The sequence below is a fragment of the Hyaena hyaena genome, unplaced genomic scaffold, assembly GCF_003009895.1.
Source record: "Hyaena hyaena isolate Hyena2069 unplaced genomic scaffold, ASM300989v1 scaffold_74, whole genome shotgun sequence".
Classification (NCBI taxonomy): Eukaryota; Metazoa; Chordata; class Mammalia; order Carnivora; family Hyaenidae; genus Hyaena; species Hyaena hyaena.
In genome coordinates this window covers 2,501,744-2,515,536 of record NW_024080706.1, presented here as the reverse complement: position 1 = coordinate 2,515,536, position 13,793 = coordinate 2,501,744, and the positions used below count along the sequence as shown (strand labels likewise).

General features: G+C 48.1%; 1 protein-coding gene across 1 annotated transcript; it reads right to left on the bottom strand.

Moving 5' to 3' along the window:
* Positions 1-830: 830 nt before the first annotated feature.
* Positions 831-12,341, bottom strand: LMO2 (LIM domain only 2). Its single transcript, XM_039233404.1, has 4 exons — positions 12,309-12,341; positions 11,958-12,186; positions 7,456-7,671; positions 831-1,830 (listed from the first exon to the last, which is right to left on the bottom strand). Exons 1-4 carry the CDS (start codon positions 12,313-12,315, stop codon positions 1,611-1,613), a joined length of 672 nt encoding a protein of 223 aa, XP_039089335.1. The 5' UTR covers positions 12,316-12,341; the 3' UTR covers positions 831-1,610.
* Positions 12,342-13,793: the final 1,452 nt, after the last annotated feature.

Below are 13,793 nucleotides of genomic sequence, written 5' to 3'. Positions count from 1 at the left end.
TTAAATAGGTCACCTTAAGTCATCAAATTTCTCAACTGCTTTAGCATTTTATAGACAAAGAGACATTACTTATTTCTCCTCTAGAAGAAAAAACAAACAAACCTACCTTAACAGGAATACCACAGTTAATTAACTGTAACATTAGATGCATGTTTCTGATGTCTTGATAATTAAACACATTAAGACTTCTTGGTGCTTGCCAATATTTTTATGAAACAATCGAGAAGTATGTCCATCTAGGTTTGTCTCTCACTAGGATGGGTTTGGACTAGCAAGCGGATGTGTGATGACCAGCAGGTGGTGCTCTGAGTCAGTTCATGGCAGCGAGCAGAGGGTGGAAGGCAAAGGCAGAAGCCAAGATGGCCTGCTTTAAATCCTCAAAGTAAGGTCCTCTTAACCACTTGTCATAAAATACCCTGAGACACACATCTTGGAAAATCGAAGTGTCAAGCTCAGCATCTTTGCCACATTTCAAGCTAGGTAATTACCTTCTCTCCCAAAGGGAATCTGTTTTATGTATTTGTGTCCTTTCTAGGTTACAGGTTTCCCAAAGGCAATGATCTTGCCTTCCGTTCATTCTACACAATGCTGAAGTGAAATGCTCATTTTACAATAACAATTTAATTATTCTACATCCCTCTGAGCTACATGATGACCTGTTATATAATTGCTAGTATTACAGAAACGTGCCTGCCTCATATAAACCCTAGCAATAAATGGGAAGTTTTTATCTGACCTAAAAGTAAATTGCTTATTTACTTCTCCTTTACAGTATAAAAAGCCATTTTCCTGCCAACCCAAAATCTAAGTCATAATCAAGTAAACAACACTTCATATTAGTCTGTCATTTTTATTGTCTGCAGAGGTTTTTTTTTTTAACTACACACAGCAAATACTTTGATATAATCTAAGATAATAAAATAGTTGAACAACTTTTGTCTTTAGATTTACATTTGTATAGAAACAATCTGTGGAACTCCTCACCTCAAAACCAGGCTATCTAAAAACAGTGATTCATTAGCATTGCTTTAAATAATTGTTTGGTTAAAAGTTGCAGTTTCCATTCTCAACTGAAATGTGTCTCCATGCAGTTTCTCTTGGGTCCAAAGCTTAAGGCCTTGGGAAGGTGGCCAAGAAGAAAGGATGGCCACCCTCTTCTCTGTCCTTCCTTTGTGTGGAGGACAGTGATTGGAGCAGGGCTGTCATAAAAGCAAGGAAGAAAATAAACCAATTGCACATCTCTAATTTTCAAGGGTCAAGGTCCTAACGAGTCTTTACACAAGTCCTTTTCTGTAAGTGTGAAGTTCTAGGTTGATGGCACATGCCTGCCTGTCCAACACTCCTTTCCTTTACTAATCTTGTCAATTACTATGGTTGGGCTGTGGCCATTGTCCATAAGCTCTCCTCAAGGCTGATCATTCTGTCACAGTTAAGTCTTGTCCCTTGCACTATGTCACTTGGGTGCTGTGTCTTGGTGGCCAGAGAGGGTCCACCATCCCCTAAGAAATGCCTCATCCCACCCTCCAATCCCCAGAATGCCCAAGAATGAAGACCCCATGGAGACAGTGACTTCAGTGAAACATTCCCCGGAGATGCTGGGGTACTTGGGCCTAGATCATTCCATTGATCTTAGTCCATTCATAGATGTCCTGTTCACACACTATGTCAGAGTTGATGAGGAGGTATCTGTCGCCCACACAGAAGTGCTTCTGACAGGCGGCGCATTTGAAACATTCCAGGTGATACACTTTGTCTTTCACCCGCATTGTCATCTCGTAGGCACGGATCCGCTTGTCACAGGATGCACAGAGACCATCTTGGCCAAAAAGCCTGGGGGGGGGGGATGAACATAAAGAAAAGCTAAGAAGACGGTGACAGAGACAATACTAGAAGAAAGAGTTTGAGGATGGGTTCCATATAGGAGGCTCAATTTCCAACACGTCGGGAAGCAAAGAAGAGATGGGTGGCAAGGAAGAGTCTTTTCTAGAGGAAAGGAGGTACTGTGGCATGAGGCCACAACCCGTGGCATCTGTGTTTGGCATCACCTGCCCCTTTTCTGAGCTCCCCCTGTCCGAGGCCACCACTCCAGGCTGCCCTGGGCCCCTCTTGGGTGGAGAAGCATCTTGGCTGAAGTGATTTAAGTTGTTAGGCATATACTGTGTGTCCCTTCCCAGGAGAGCTTTCATTTTAGGAGAGCAGCTGGAGGAAACCCCTGGGGACTCTCTGAGAGGGACCTGACCAGTAATACAATGCAATGGGCATCTTTCTGAGGCTCTCATATTCTATCATGTCAACAGCTACTGATTCCACCCATGGGGAAGGCTGGTCTCAAACTCCTCCATAAACTAAAATGGCCACCGGTGCATGACTGTTCACTGGGGCCCCAGCTTCCGGGAGACAGAGGGAGTTTGACAGAAGACACTCAGTGCAGTTAACTGTGCCTCAGAGACCTGGGAGACAAACAGTATCTCTCCACATTGAATGGAAGAGCATACTTCAAGGTCCTCACTGCTCCATTGGTGTGAATCTCTGGAGAAACTTCTCTTCTGATGCTGTAATCAAGACTCCCCTAAGTCTCAGTCAGTCACTTATTTCAAGCAATATTCAATGTCAAGATGGGAGAGGCAACATGGCAGGGCTCAGTGCAGTGGATCTCAAGCTGTGGTCCTGGGGCCAGCACCATTTGCTAGAAATGGGAACTTGCTAGAAATGCACATTCTGAGGCCTTCTGACTGAGACACTCTGGGGGTGAGGCTGCCTGTCTGGTTAAGGAGCACTTCCAGGGGCGCCTGAGTGGTTCAGTTGGTTAAGCGTCTGGCTTCAGCTCAGGTCATGATCTCATGATTCGTGGGTTTGAGCCCCACATTGGGCTCTGTGCGGACAGCTAGCTCATAGCCTGGAGGCTGTCTTCGGATTCTGGGTCTCCCTCTCTCTCTGACCCTCCCCTGCTTATGCTGTCTCTTTCTCTCTTTCAAAAATAAATAAAACATTTAAAAACATTTTAAAAAGAAGCATTTCCAGGTGATTCTGATGCAGGCTGAGGTGTTGCAGTCAGCCTGTGAGAGTGGAATAGTGCAAATACTGGAATCAGAAGACCCAGGTTCAGTCCAAGGCTGTAGCGCAGAGTACTGAGTAGCCTTGGTGGGACCTCAGACTTCTCTGAGCTTCTGAAATGGCAGTGACCAAAGCATCTACCTCCTTATGAGAAGGATCAAACTGAGCATTGTCAAAGCACCAACGATCAAAGGCTAAGCCAATATTGGTTATGTTTTAACACGTCAGGTGTATTCCCAATGGCACAGTCCTGCTATAGGAAGTCGTTTTTTTTTTCCTTCATAGCTTATTGTCAAGTTGGTTTCCATATAACACCCAGTGCTCATCCCAACAAGTGTCCTCCTCCATGCCCATCACCCCCCTTCCCCTCTCCCCCACCCCCATTAGCCCTCAGTTTGTTCTCAGTATTCAAGAGTCTCTCATGGTTTGCCTCCCTTCCTCTCCCCAACTATTCTTTCCCCTTCTCCTCCCCCATGGTCCTTTGTTAAGTTTCTACTGTTCAACTTATAGGTGAAAACATATGGTATCTGTCCTTCTCTGCCTGACTTATTTTGCTCAGCATAACACCCTTGAGTTCCGTCCACGTAGCTACACATGGCCAGATTTCATTCTTTCTCATTGCCATGTAGTATTCCATTGTATAGATAAACCACATTTTCTTGATCCATTCGTCAGTTGATGGACACTTAGGTTCTTTCCATGATTTGGCTATTGTTGAGAGTGCTGCTATGAACATTGGGGTACGTGTGCCCCTATCCATCAGCACTTACAAGAAGTCATTTTCACATGTGCCTGCTAACATGGCACATTAGCAGGTCCTTTCCACATAAAACCCTTAGGAAAGTTTTAGGCAAATGCTTTTTCTTACTGGAAGTTCTTATGAACTTCCGAATAACGGAGAATCACTTGGTACGTTCTGAGAGGCTGCAGGGGAGACAGATGCAATTGACAAATTTTGAAACATTTGGGCAGAATTAATGGAATCAGGAAGATGCGATCATGGGTAAAGGGCTGAGAGTTAGATACAGTGCCAGCTAATTTCCCCCTGAATCCTGCTTTGCATTTGAGGATCTCTAAGTGTTTTCAAGGCACCACCTGGGAGCAAACTCATCCTAGGGGGAAGAACATTTTAACCCAACGTAGCAGATGGTGGAGCTGTAGGAAACTGCCACCTTGGAGGTCACAGAGTGGAAAGACAGTTCTGGTTTTCTGACTGTTCAGTAAGTTGAGTTTGGGACTGAGCAGGAATAAACGACTCACAAAACAGAGTGCGTGGAATGAAGCCAACGCCTGGGGTGTGTGACCCTTAAGGAAGGAGAGCATTTATTAAAGGGAAGTTGGGGGTAAATTACAATACACATCAGGCAGTTAATGAGGGGAAGGACAAAGGACTAATATCTGGGAGGCAAGCTCAGGTCTAACTAGCCAGGTGCCCCGGAGCAAATGGCTCTCGGGCTATAAAAACAAGGGAACTGAAACCAACTTGACAATAAACTATTTGTAAAAAAATAAAAAATAAATAAATAAAAAATAAAGTATGCAAAAAAAAAAAAAATCAAGGGAACTGGAAGAAAAGGTCTCTGCCGCCCCTTCCAGCTCTGGCCTTCTGAGATTCTACCAAAAGGAAAAGTAAACCAGGACTTGACATCTAATTTGAGCATTCACCTCTGGCACCAAGAATTGGTGCCTTAGGCTGGATATCCCCGAAGCCGACCCCGAGGAGAGGAATTATTAAGGATGCATTCTCGGGAGAAACCGATAAAGCAGCAAGGGAAGCTGGATAGAAGGGGAGAAAGGCAAGCAAACTTGCAATCTCCAGCAAAGGTCCTCAGAGGGAGGGAGCTCTGGGCTGATGGCACGGGGACTCTGGGGTGTAAGTTACATTTCCAGGTCTGCCGGGCTCCAGGCAAGGCTGTGAGGCTTTGGTGCTCCCACACTGCCGGTCACTGGCTAACAGCAAGGTCTGCTGGGGTCTGGGGGGCAGTGGGCACACTACTGGCTCTAACAGAGGCAGGCCTGGCTGTTGCAAGTAAAACCACTGGGGAATGGGGTGCACTGCACACAAAAGTTGGTAGAAAGGGATCCGAGGGAATCTGGGCCCGGCGCTGACATTAATGGCTATGATTAGGTTCCCTCCCAGAAACATATCACAGCAGCAGCTGGGTTTAGGGTGACACTGGGGATTTCATAAATATTTGAGGTTAAATGTCTGCAAAGGACTGTAACAGGCAAGTCAGCCGTGGGGAAACCTCAAGAGGAGTAGTTCTCTTGGGGGGGTTGGGGAGAAGACTGAACCCCATCACAGGACCCCCAGATAGTCACCCCACCCCAACTTGCCTCTTTAAAAGACTCTGCCAGATATGTTAAGAATGCGAGTAAGCAAGTCCACGGCTACAGGACGATTCCTGAAGCCAAAGATGATTTTTCTCCTCTGTCAAGAGGTGTCAATGTCTTAAGCTTTCTCCTGCCCATTTTAATAACAATAATATAAATATTAAAGGATGGCTGCACTAACACAGAGTTAATTAACATGTTGCCTAGGAATGTAGCAGGGAGAAGAATTACTTCATGTCACCAAGACACAAGTTAATTAACATTGGGTTCTCCCAGACAATTTTTTTCCTCTTCTTTTTAAAAATGCAAAAGATTAACAAGCTCAGGCAGCACTGGGCTTATTCTTGAATGTTATATAAAGCCACAGAGATAGGGAGAAGCCGGGGCTCTTTTGACCTTACTCTATCTGCACTTCATTTAATAAGATTCAAATGATTTGACAGGGATGTAGTCAGGGGGCCCAATGGGAATCATTTACCCGTCTGCTTTCTGCACTGACTTGGCAAACTGGTAGCAGGCAAAATCAGGTCTCTATTCATCCTGGTTCCCTTTTCTGGTAACTTCATAAAAAATGGACCACAATTATAATCATGATCGTTGAAAACTACTTATTTTCTCTGAACCACTAAATTTGCAAGGAATTTATCAGAGAATTTAGGGAAGAAAAAGCACTTATTCTATCAGTCTCTGGGTAAACAGATAAGCTTCCTTCACCGTGGAATTGCCTGCATTTTTTTTTTTTTAATGTAAAAATGCTCTGAGGGCAGGTTTGGGAGGAAGAAGTAGCCTGGCTGCCAAGGGCACTGGAGTCTAAACAAGCTTCCCTGGGTTGGGTGGTCCTAATGTATTAGGGCTGCATGCTCCACAGACCCTGTGCCCCAGGAAGATGGCAAAAAGCTGACAGCTATACAGCTGAGCAGATCTGACAGTAGAGGGCACAGAGCTACCTCCACAGCAGCTAATATGAAACTGGAAATGCTAGAACATTCCGGGCCAAGGCACTCGTTGAGTGCTGGAAAACGCACATGGCCAGCAGCATGACATGGAGCATCAGAGATGTCCCCCGCTCCTGTCTCACTGGGTGTGGTAGAGTTCCTATTTTTCCTTCTGTTCTTCTGCCTCTTTGTTCATTAGGTAGGAAAAGACTCGATGGGCCCGTCATGAGGGTTGGTCACAAGAGCAGCAAACATCTGTTTGACATTCACGCACCCGAACCAAGTACTTTACATGTATTGCCCCATCTAATCCTTGCCGAGTCTTTGGAAGTAGGTGGGGTTATTATCCCCATTTCTATAGATGAGGAAATCAAGGCTGAAGAAGGATAAGTAGCTTGCCCAATGTCACATAGCTAAAACGCTGAGGTGTGGGAACTCACACTGATAGCTGACTTCAGAGCCTTTGCTCTGTCATTGTCAAAAGCTTGGAGCTTTCCTGGGCACCTGGGCGACTCAGCTGGCATCTTTAATTTCAGCTCAGGTCATGATCTCACGGTTGATGGGTTGGAGTCCCCTGGGGGGCTCTGTCCGGACAGTGCAGAGCCTGCTTGCAATTCTCTGTCTCCCTCTCTCGCTCTCTGCCCCTCCCATGCTCTCTCTCTCAAAAGAAATAACTTAAAAAAAAAAAAGTTTGGAGCTTTTAAATGTCTCCTCACATAATATTGGGGGTCCTACAAAAAATGATTTACAACCTAGATATATGTTTTGAAGCATTAAATGCGCTCCTAAGAACCCACCCTCAAACTGGTCAATTCCAGCACGCCTGGGTCCTTCGGTCAGGCTTTGTATATCCCTCCCCAGCCCTCTTTCCTGATGCTCCCCCCTCCCCAGGGAACTACTACTCAGCATTTCATGTTTATCATTCTCTCACCTTTAAAAAATTAGTATTTTGCCACATAGGAATGCATCCCTGAGAATATGCTCCTCAAACAGGAAGAGATGCCCACTTCTTCTCTGCATGGGGGGCAGCTAGGCCCAGCCCCTGGCCAGAGCGGAAGAGGCAAACCTACACTCAAAAGGTCTGTGGACTGCCCCCTCCCTGCTCAGGACTCCAGGCATCGACCAAGCTTACCTGAGGTAGTCCCTCCGACAGAGCTTCCGGCCCAGCTTGTAGTAGAGGCGACGCCCCACCTCGCCCAGGCGGCACCCGCAGAGGTCACAGCTCAGACAGTCCTCATGCCAGTACTGGTCGATGGCCTTCAGGAAGTAGCGGTCCCCGATGTTCTGCTGGCAGCCGCCGCATGTCAGCAGGGACGGGGGGATCTGCAGCACTTCATCCACTGGCTCCCTGGAGAGGAGACCAAGCATTAGAGACAATCACGTGACAAGCACTGGGGGTCAGGGACCGCTCTGGGTCCAAGAGGACAGTTAGGTGCCTGTTGGTGACATCCGGAGAAAGGACGGGGCTCCACAACCTGAGGCCAGACTGCAGAGAGGCCCCGCGAGCCCGAGTCAGGCCTGGAGGGAGCTAGGTCTCCCCTCTCCATGCTACATAAGTGAATGCAGGGCACCGAGAGGTGCCCCTCTGGGGTTGTGCACCCCTGCCCGTGGCCCAGCACTTTCTGGGCTGCCCTCTTTTTATCTTTTTTCCACTCTCCCCTCCTACTCTCCTCTGTTTCTTGGCTTTTCTCCTTCTTTTCCTCCTCCCATGCCTAGACTCAAGGGCACTGCCCAGCCCCAGGAGAGACACTCCAGGCTAAAAGAGTTACTTACTTCAGGGACAGCGCACTACCCAGAGGGCTTAACATCTGTAAATTCCCTGTCGAATCAACCTGCCATCCTAACCTAGGCCCTTCCAACCACACAAAGAGCAAAAGTGAGGAAGAAAGAAGAAAGTGATAAAAAAAATTATCTTAGGTTGTTTTGTTTCCCAAATAAAAATGCCATTAGGATATAACAGGAATTCTCATTACCATTTTTGAAAAATTTTCTTTAATTTTTTTAATGTTTTTTAAAATTTTATTTATTTCTGAGAGAGAGAGAGAGACAGCGTGAGCAGGGGAGGGTCAGAGAGAGAGGGAGACACAGAATCTGAAACAGGCTCCAGGCGCTGAGCCAGCTGTCAGCACAGAGCCTGACGTGGGGCTCGAACCCATGAACCGTGAGATCATGACCTGGGCCGAAGTCAGACGCTTAACCGACTGAGCCATCCAGGTGCCCCAATAATTTTGGTTTTTTTACAGAAATTCCACATCCCACCCTTATTACTGAATGAATCCCTTGGAGAAAAACCCCAAGTATTAAGGCCATTGTTAGACTTATAAAGGCCATGGACCAGACCTCTCTGCCTGTGAAAATGTTTACAACAGCAAAACTGATCTGGAAAAAGCAGATTTAGGAAAGAAAATGAACAAGGGGCAATGATTATTTTCAAGAGAGTAGAAGGCAATTAAATGGACTCTGAAATCTCCATCCAGGCAATTGCTAACAGTGAGCCTGTGATACGTGTTCCTTCCTTGAAAGGTGAGAAGTGTCTCTAGTTCACTTTGCTTCCCTGGAGTCTGAATACTCCAGTTTTACATTTTAAAGTAAATAATCTTATTTGCCAAAAGAAAATAGAAAATAAAGAGAATGGAAAGAAACTATTCCAGCACCAAATGGGATGCAAGAAAAACCCAATACCTGTTGATTTGTAACAACAAGTAAGTGGTCTTTTGAACCTGACTCAAATGCAAATTTTTTTAAATCTACTATGTTTTAAAAAATGGACTGGCTTCCAATCGTGCAATTCCCAGAGGTAGTTTCCTCCTTCATACCTTGAGGGTATAAATCTGTTTCCTGTTTCTAGCTGACACTAATTTACCAGGTAGCCTTGTGCCCTGATTGGTCTGTGCCCATAGAGCTCAGCACCAATTATCCTTAGGGACGATGAGACTCAGGTAATCAGTGTTGTAACACACGCTGACAACTTCAGGTGCCTCTTTAAAGTGCTCACCTCTCTGTGAATATTCAGGAATACTGAAACCAAGTCCATGCTTTGTAGACCAATTGTAAGGGTCCTTCATAAGATCATCTCGTTTTTAGAAAAAGAAAATGTGAAACCCAAGTCAGTTTTCTTTTAAAAACTCAAGACTTTAAAGCGTTGTAAGGATTCACTGAAGCTTGACTTGCTTTTCTTTGTTTCCACAGGTTATACATAAGGACTGCCATCCTCCCTCCTGAAAAATAATACCCTCCGCACTTCACATGCGTTGGCTCAGAAACACATGCTTCTCTTTCCACCGCCCGTGGTCTTTCAGAAACACTCATGGAACCTTGACTATGCCCAATGCCCTGATGCTGATGCTACCAACCAGCTGTGAAAGAGGAGAACTTGCACCTTTTAGGTGCAAAATTGCCTGGATTTAAAATGAACTGCTCTTATTACAGGTGGGGGGTAGGGGCCACTCAATGCCTGGTAAAGGAAATCTCTCCATTGGTGAATTCTGGTTGGCTTTCATGTTTCATTGGCAAATGCCTAGGCAAGCTTCTATCTGTAAATTGGAGATGCTGATAGTCATGATCCAAGTTGGCTTTGAGTAAGTACACAAATGAGGCATCTGGTAGGATAGTGTTCAGCAGTAGAAATGTTAAGCAAAGAGTCATTGTGATGGTCCAAGATGAGATAGGACAGGATAAGATATTGGTTCTATCTGGCTTTCTGTAATTAATCACAATATCACATTATCTTTCGTGGATGTTCCAAGCTAATGAATTGGGTGGGATTCACCCTCAAAGTAATATTTTATACTAGAGCCTATCCTGAATATTACACCTGAATATTACTTCAGCCTGAATTTCTGAGATAATTTTTCAATGATTCCCAATAAAGGAAGTGGGGGGGGGGATGTACTAGGGTTATTTCCCAACTAGCTTGTCCATCTTCAGTCAGAGCCTGTCTTTATTAAGCAAATATTGGAGTGAAGGATGAGCTTCCTTCAGTAGGTGACTTGTGTGCGATGAGGTTAGGGTGTTTCAATTTACTAATCACAGTGAAAACGCACAAACTTTGAAAAGAGCAAACCTCCTTCAGGGAACTGAAGCCTCCAGATTTATATTCCAATAAAAGGATTAGTGGCTAAATTCTGTTGATCGAAAAGGCATTAGGCACCAATTCATCCCATTCACTCCTATTGTATTACTGTGATCCTGCTCAGGCTCTGAAAACTCAGGGCTAAGTTGTCATTCTAGATAGGTTTTTAAAAAAACGGGGCAGGGAGGGAATGCAGGCCACCCTTTAAACCCTGCGCCTGCATAGATGGATTCCTTTAAAAATGGATGTTATTTTTCTCCTGAGAACTTATTTAAGGAAGCTGTGTTTTCCTTAGAACCAACCTAGCTCCTTGTAGAACTGGTGCGAGAGCCTTCAAGACTGAACAGTGATGTTTATATTCTCACTGGATCATGGTACTTCCTGTATTTTAGAAGAGCATGCTGAGTGTTTATGCTGGTAAGGAGGGTAAAACCCATGTACATAAACACCATAGAGGCTGCAACTGGGGGAGGGGGAGATTTCAATCAGGAAAGCACAATTCCTTTAAAGCAGGAAAAGAAAAGAAAAGAAGAGAAGACAAATGCGTCTTAAAAGCACAAATGGACAAGTTATTAACCAGCTCCTTTGGTCTGTGTAACAAATCCCTTCAAAGGATTAGATGGGGACTTCAAAGGAATAAAAATTCTCAATACCAGACAGCTAATGAATCTTAAAAGGGCATTTGCGCTGACGGGAAAATGATATCTCCAACACCCCTTTCTCCCCTTGTTAATGCTAAAGAATGGTTTGGAGGTATAGGTTGGGAACACGGGAACGTTCCGAACCAGGACGAGGCTCCGAAAACAAATGTGGCAAATGCTCATTGGAGCTCTGGCTCCCTGACCCCAAACCCTTTGGAGACCGTGAAAAATGCTATGAGACACCGCCTCCAGAGTTCATCTAGACACAAAATGGTGCACTAACTTTTGAGGTTCACGGGCCGCCATCAGTGGACCCCAAGGGAGAGGGCAGTACGTGTACTCAAATTAAGTCCGGATTTAGGGGCTCGAAAGTCCGTGGTGGCCGGGGAGAGCTCCTAGGCGGACGCGCGGCCCTCCTCGCCCGCCCGGCCCCGGCGCTGCTGGCAGCCGCCCCACCTGCGCACGGCGAAGAGGGGAGGCCTCCGCTTGAAATGTCCCCCTTTCCAGGATCAAATGGACAAAGAGAGTGGGGACCGAGAAAGCGAGAGGGGAGAAGGGAGTAGAACCAAGCCCGAAACGCTCTCGGGACGGCACCTGCGCACCTCCAAGCTCCCCCAGTGCCTGCTCCTGTGTAAACTTTCTGGCCCGCGGTGGCTTTGAGGTGCGTCCCGGGCAGCCGCGAGGGGCCCGCAGAGGTGCCAGGCCGCCCCCTCTCCCTGCCGCTGGCGGCGCAGCCCCTCTCCCAGTGCCCCCGGAGCCGCCCGCGGGGAAGGGGGAGCCCCGCGCCAGGCGAAGGGAGCCAAGGGCACGCTGCGGGCGCGCACCTGGAGCCTTCTCGCCCGCCGCCCGCGCCCCCCTGCAGCCCCCGGGGCTCCAGGCCGTGGTCACCGTGGGCGGAAGGGGCAGGGGAGCCACACTTACTCAGATGGGTCCAGGCTCTTCCTCTCGATGGCTGAGGACATTGGCGAGGGAGGCGGCGTGCCAAGCAGCGGGGGCGCTCCCTTTGTGGCGCGGGGCTGGCCGGCTGCCGGGGCTCGGACCCCTTCGGGTGCTCGGGCGCCGCCGCCGCCGCCGCTCCTGCGCCTCCTCTTGCTCCGGCGCTCCGGCGGCGAGCTCGCCCCTCCGCGCTCAAGGACAGTCACCGCGCTCCCTTCAAACGCCAAAGAGAGAGAGCGAATCACCCGGCTGCCGGCGCGCCGCGGCCGAGGCGGGGACCGGGGCGCGCAGCCTGGCCCCGGCGGCTGCAGCAGCTGCTGCTGCTCAGGACTTAACCTTCCATCCCGGTCCCGCCGCCGCCGCCGCCGCCGCCGCCGCCGCCGCCAGGTCCGGCTCGGCTTGCGCGCTGTCGCCGGCTCCGCGCCGCCCGCGGGGATCGTGCGCGCCCGCCCGGCCGCCCCGAGTCCCTCGCACCTTCGGCCCGGGTCGCTGCGCGCCGCTCGCCGCCGGGGGCAGGGAGTGGGGGGGCGGGGGGGCGGCGGCCTGGGGGCGGGGAGGGCACCGCGCCTCTGTCCCCGGGCTCCCTCCTCTCTCGGGAAGGTCTATTTTCGCTCAGCTTCCCTCTGTCTCTGGTTTCATTTCCTTTTTCCTGATCACGATTCAAATACAATAGAAGGAAATCACATTTAAAGAGACAGCTGCCCGCCCCCCCCCTTTCTTTCTTTCTTTCTTTCTTTTTTTTTTTTTAAACGGGGCTCCTGGGGATTAGCAATACAAACAGCAGCATCAGGACTGACTTGCTTCTTAAAGGGGCCAGCGTAGGGGACGGGGAGAGTCGCTCAGTGGACACCTCTCCTTGGAGAGGCGGCTGGGTGGCCTCTAAATCATTCTTCAGGGCTTCCCCCCTTTGGCGTTTCCCTTTGGGTTAACTAAGACAGAAAGTAACCGGCAGGCCGCTCAAGGAAGAAAGACAATACAAGAACGTGAAATAGGCACATACAGAAATGCAAGTGTTCCCAGTGGCTTTCGCGTCCGTCCGGGGTTCGAGGTCCTAGGTCCTCAGACACTGTGCGCGGGGCTGCCCCGGACAGCGCGGCTGTGCTTGCTGTGACTGCGTCCGCGCCGCAGAGAGGAGACTGGTGCGGGGCGAGCAGGGACCGCGCGGGCTGGGTACGCCTGAGCAGTGCCAGGGGCAGCTAATCCCGGAGGGGGGGGGGGGTTGGGAGGGGCCACGCTGGTCTGAGTCTCCTCTCCATCTGCTGGCGGCAGAATTCCATCCCTCAGCATCTTTCAAAAATCGGACCCCTGTGGTGAAAGTGCCCCCATGGAAAGTGCCAGTAATACTCGCACAGAGAAATGCCTTTCCGAGGATCAAGAGCAATACTTGGGAGCAATACTATTTTGCTCTGGATCAGGGAAAGAAAGAAGCCAGACTTTTGGAGTTTTGGTTTCCCTTCCAACCACAAGGGCAAACAAGGTCTAGGAAGAGGAGGAGGCTAACAGTTAGTCCTTCTGTATGGAAAAACTTGGGGCCTTATCAGAGTTCTTTGCAAATTATTATATTCAGAAATTATTATTTTTCAGAAATTATTCTTAAAGGTCTATTTGTGCACGATCCCAGTTACCGATCTTGTGAAGAGAAAATTACCGAGTACTTTCTGAACCCATAGTTTTATGTTAATAGTCTGGATCATGGTCATAGACATTTTATTCCTATTTTAAAGATGACTTTGAAGGGCTTGGATGAGATTACCTTGAAAGGTTGGTAGTTGAAGTCAGAAGTGAATTCCTGATTACTTCATTATCCCTGTTCAAAGCCAG

What these genes read in the sequence shown, in the direction of transcription:
- LMO2 (XM_039233404.1), bottom strand. An exon ending in AAGAGCCTGGACCCATCTGA is followed by an intron (nt 7,672 to 11,957) that starts GTAAGTGTGGCT and finishes TCTCCTCTCCAG; the next exon opens with GGAGCCAGTGGATGAAGTGC. An exon ending in TGTCGGAGGGACTACCTCAG is followed by an intron (nt 1,831 to 7,455) that starts GTAAGCTTGGTC and finishes CCCCCCCCCCAG; the next exon opens with GCTTTTTGGCCAAGATGGTC.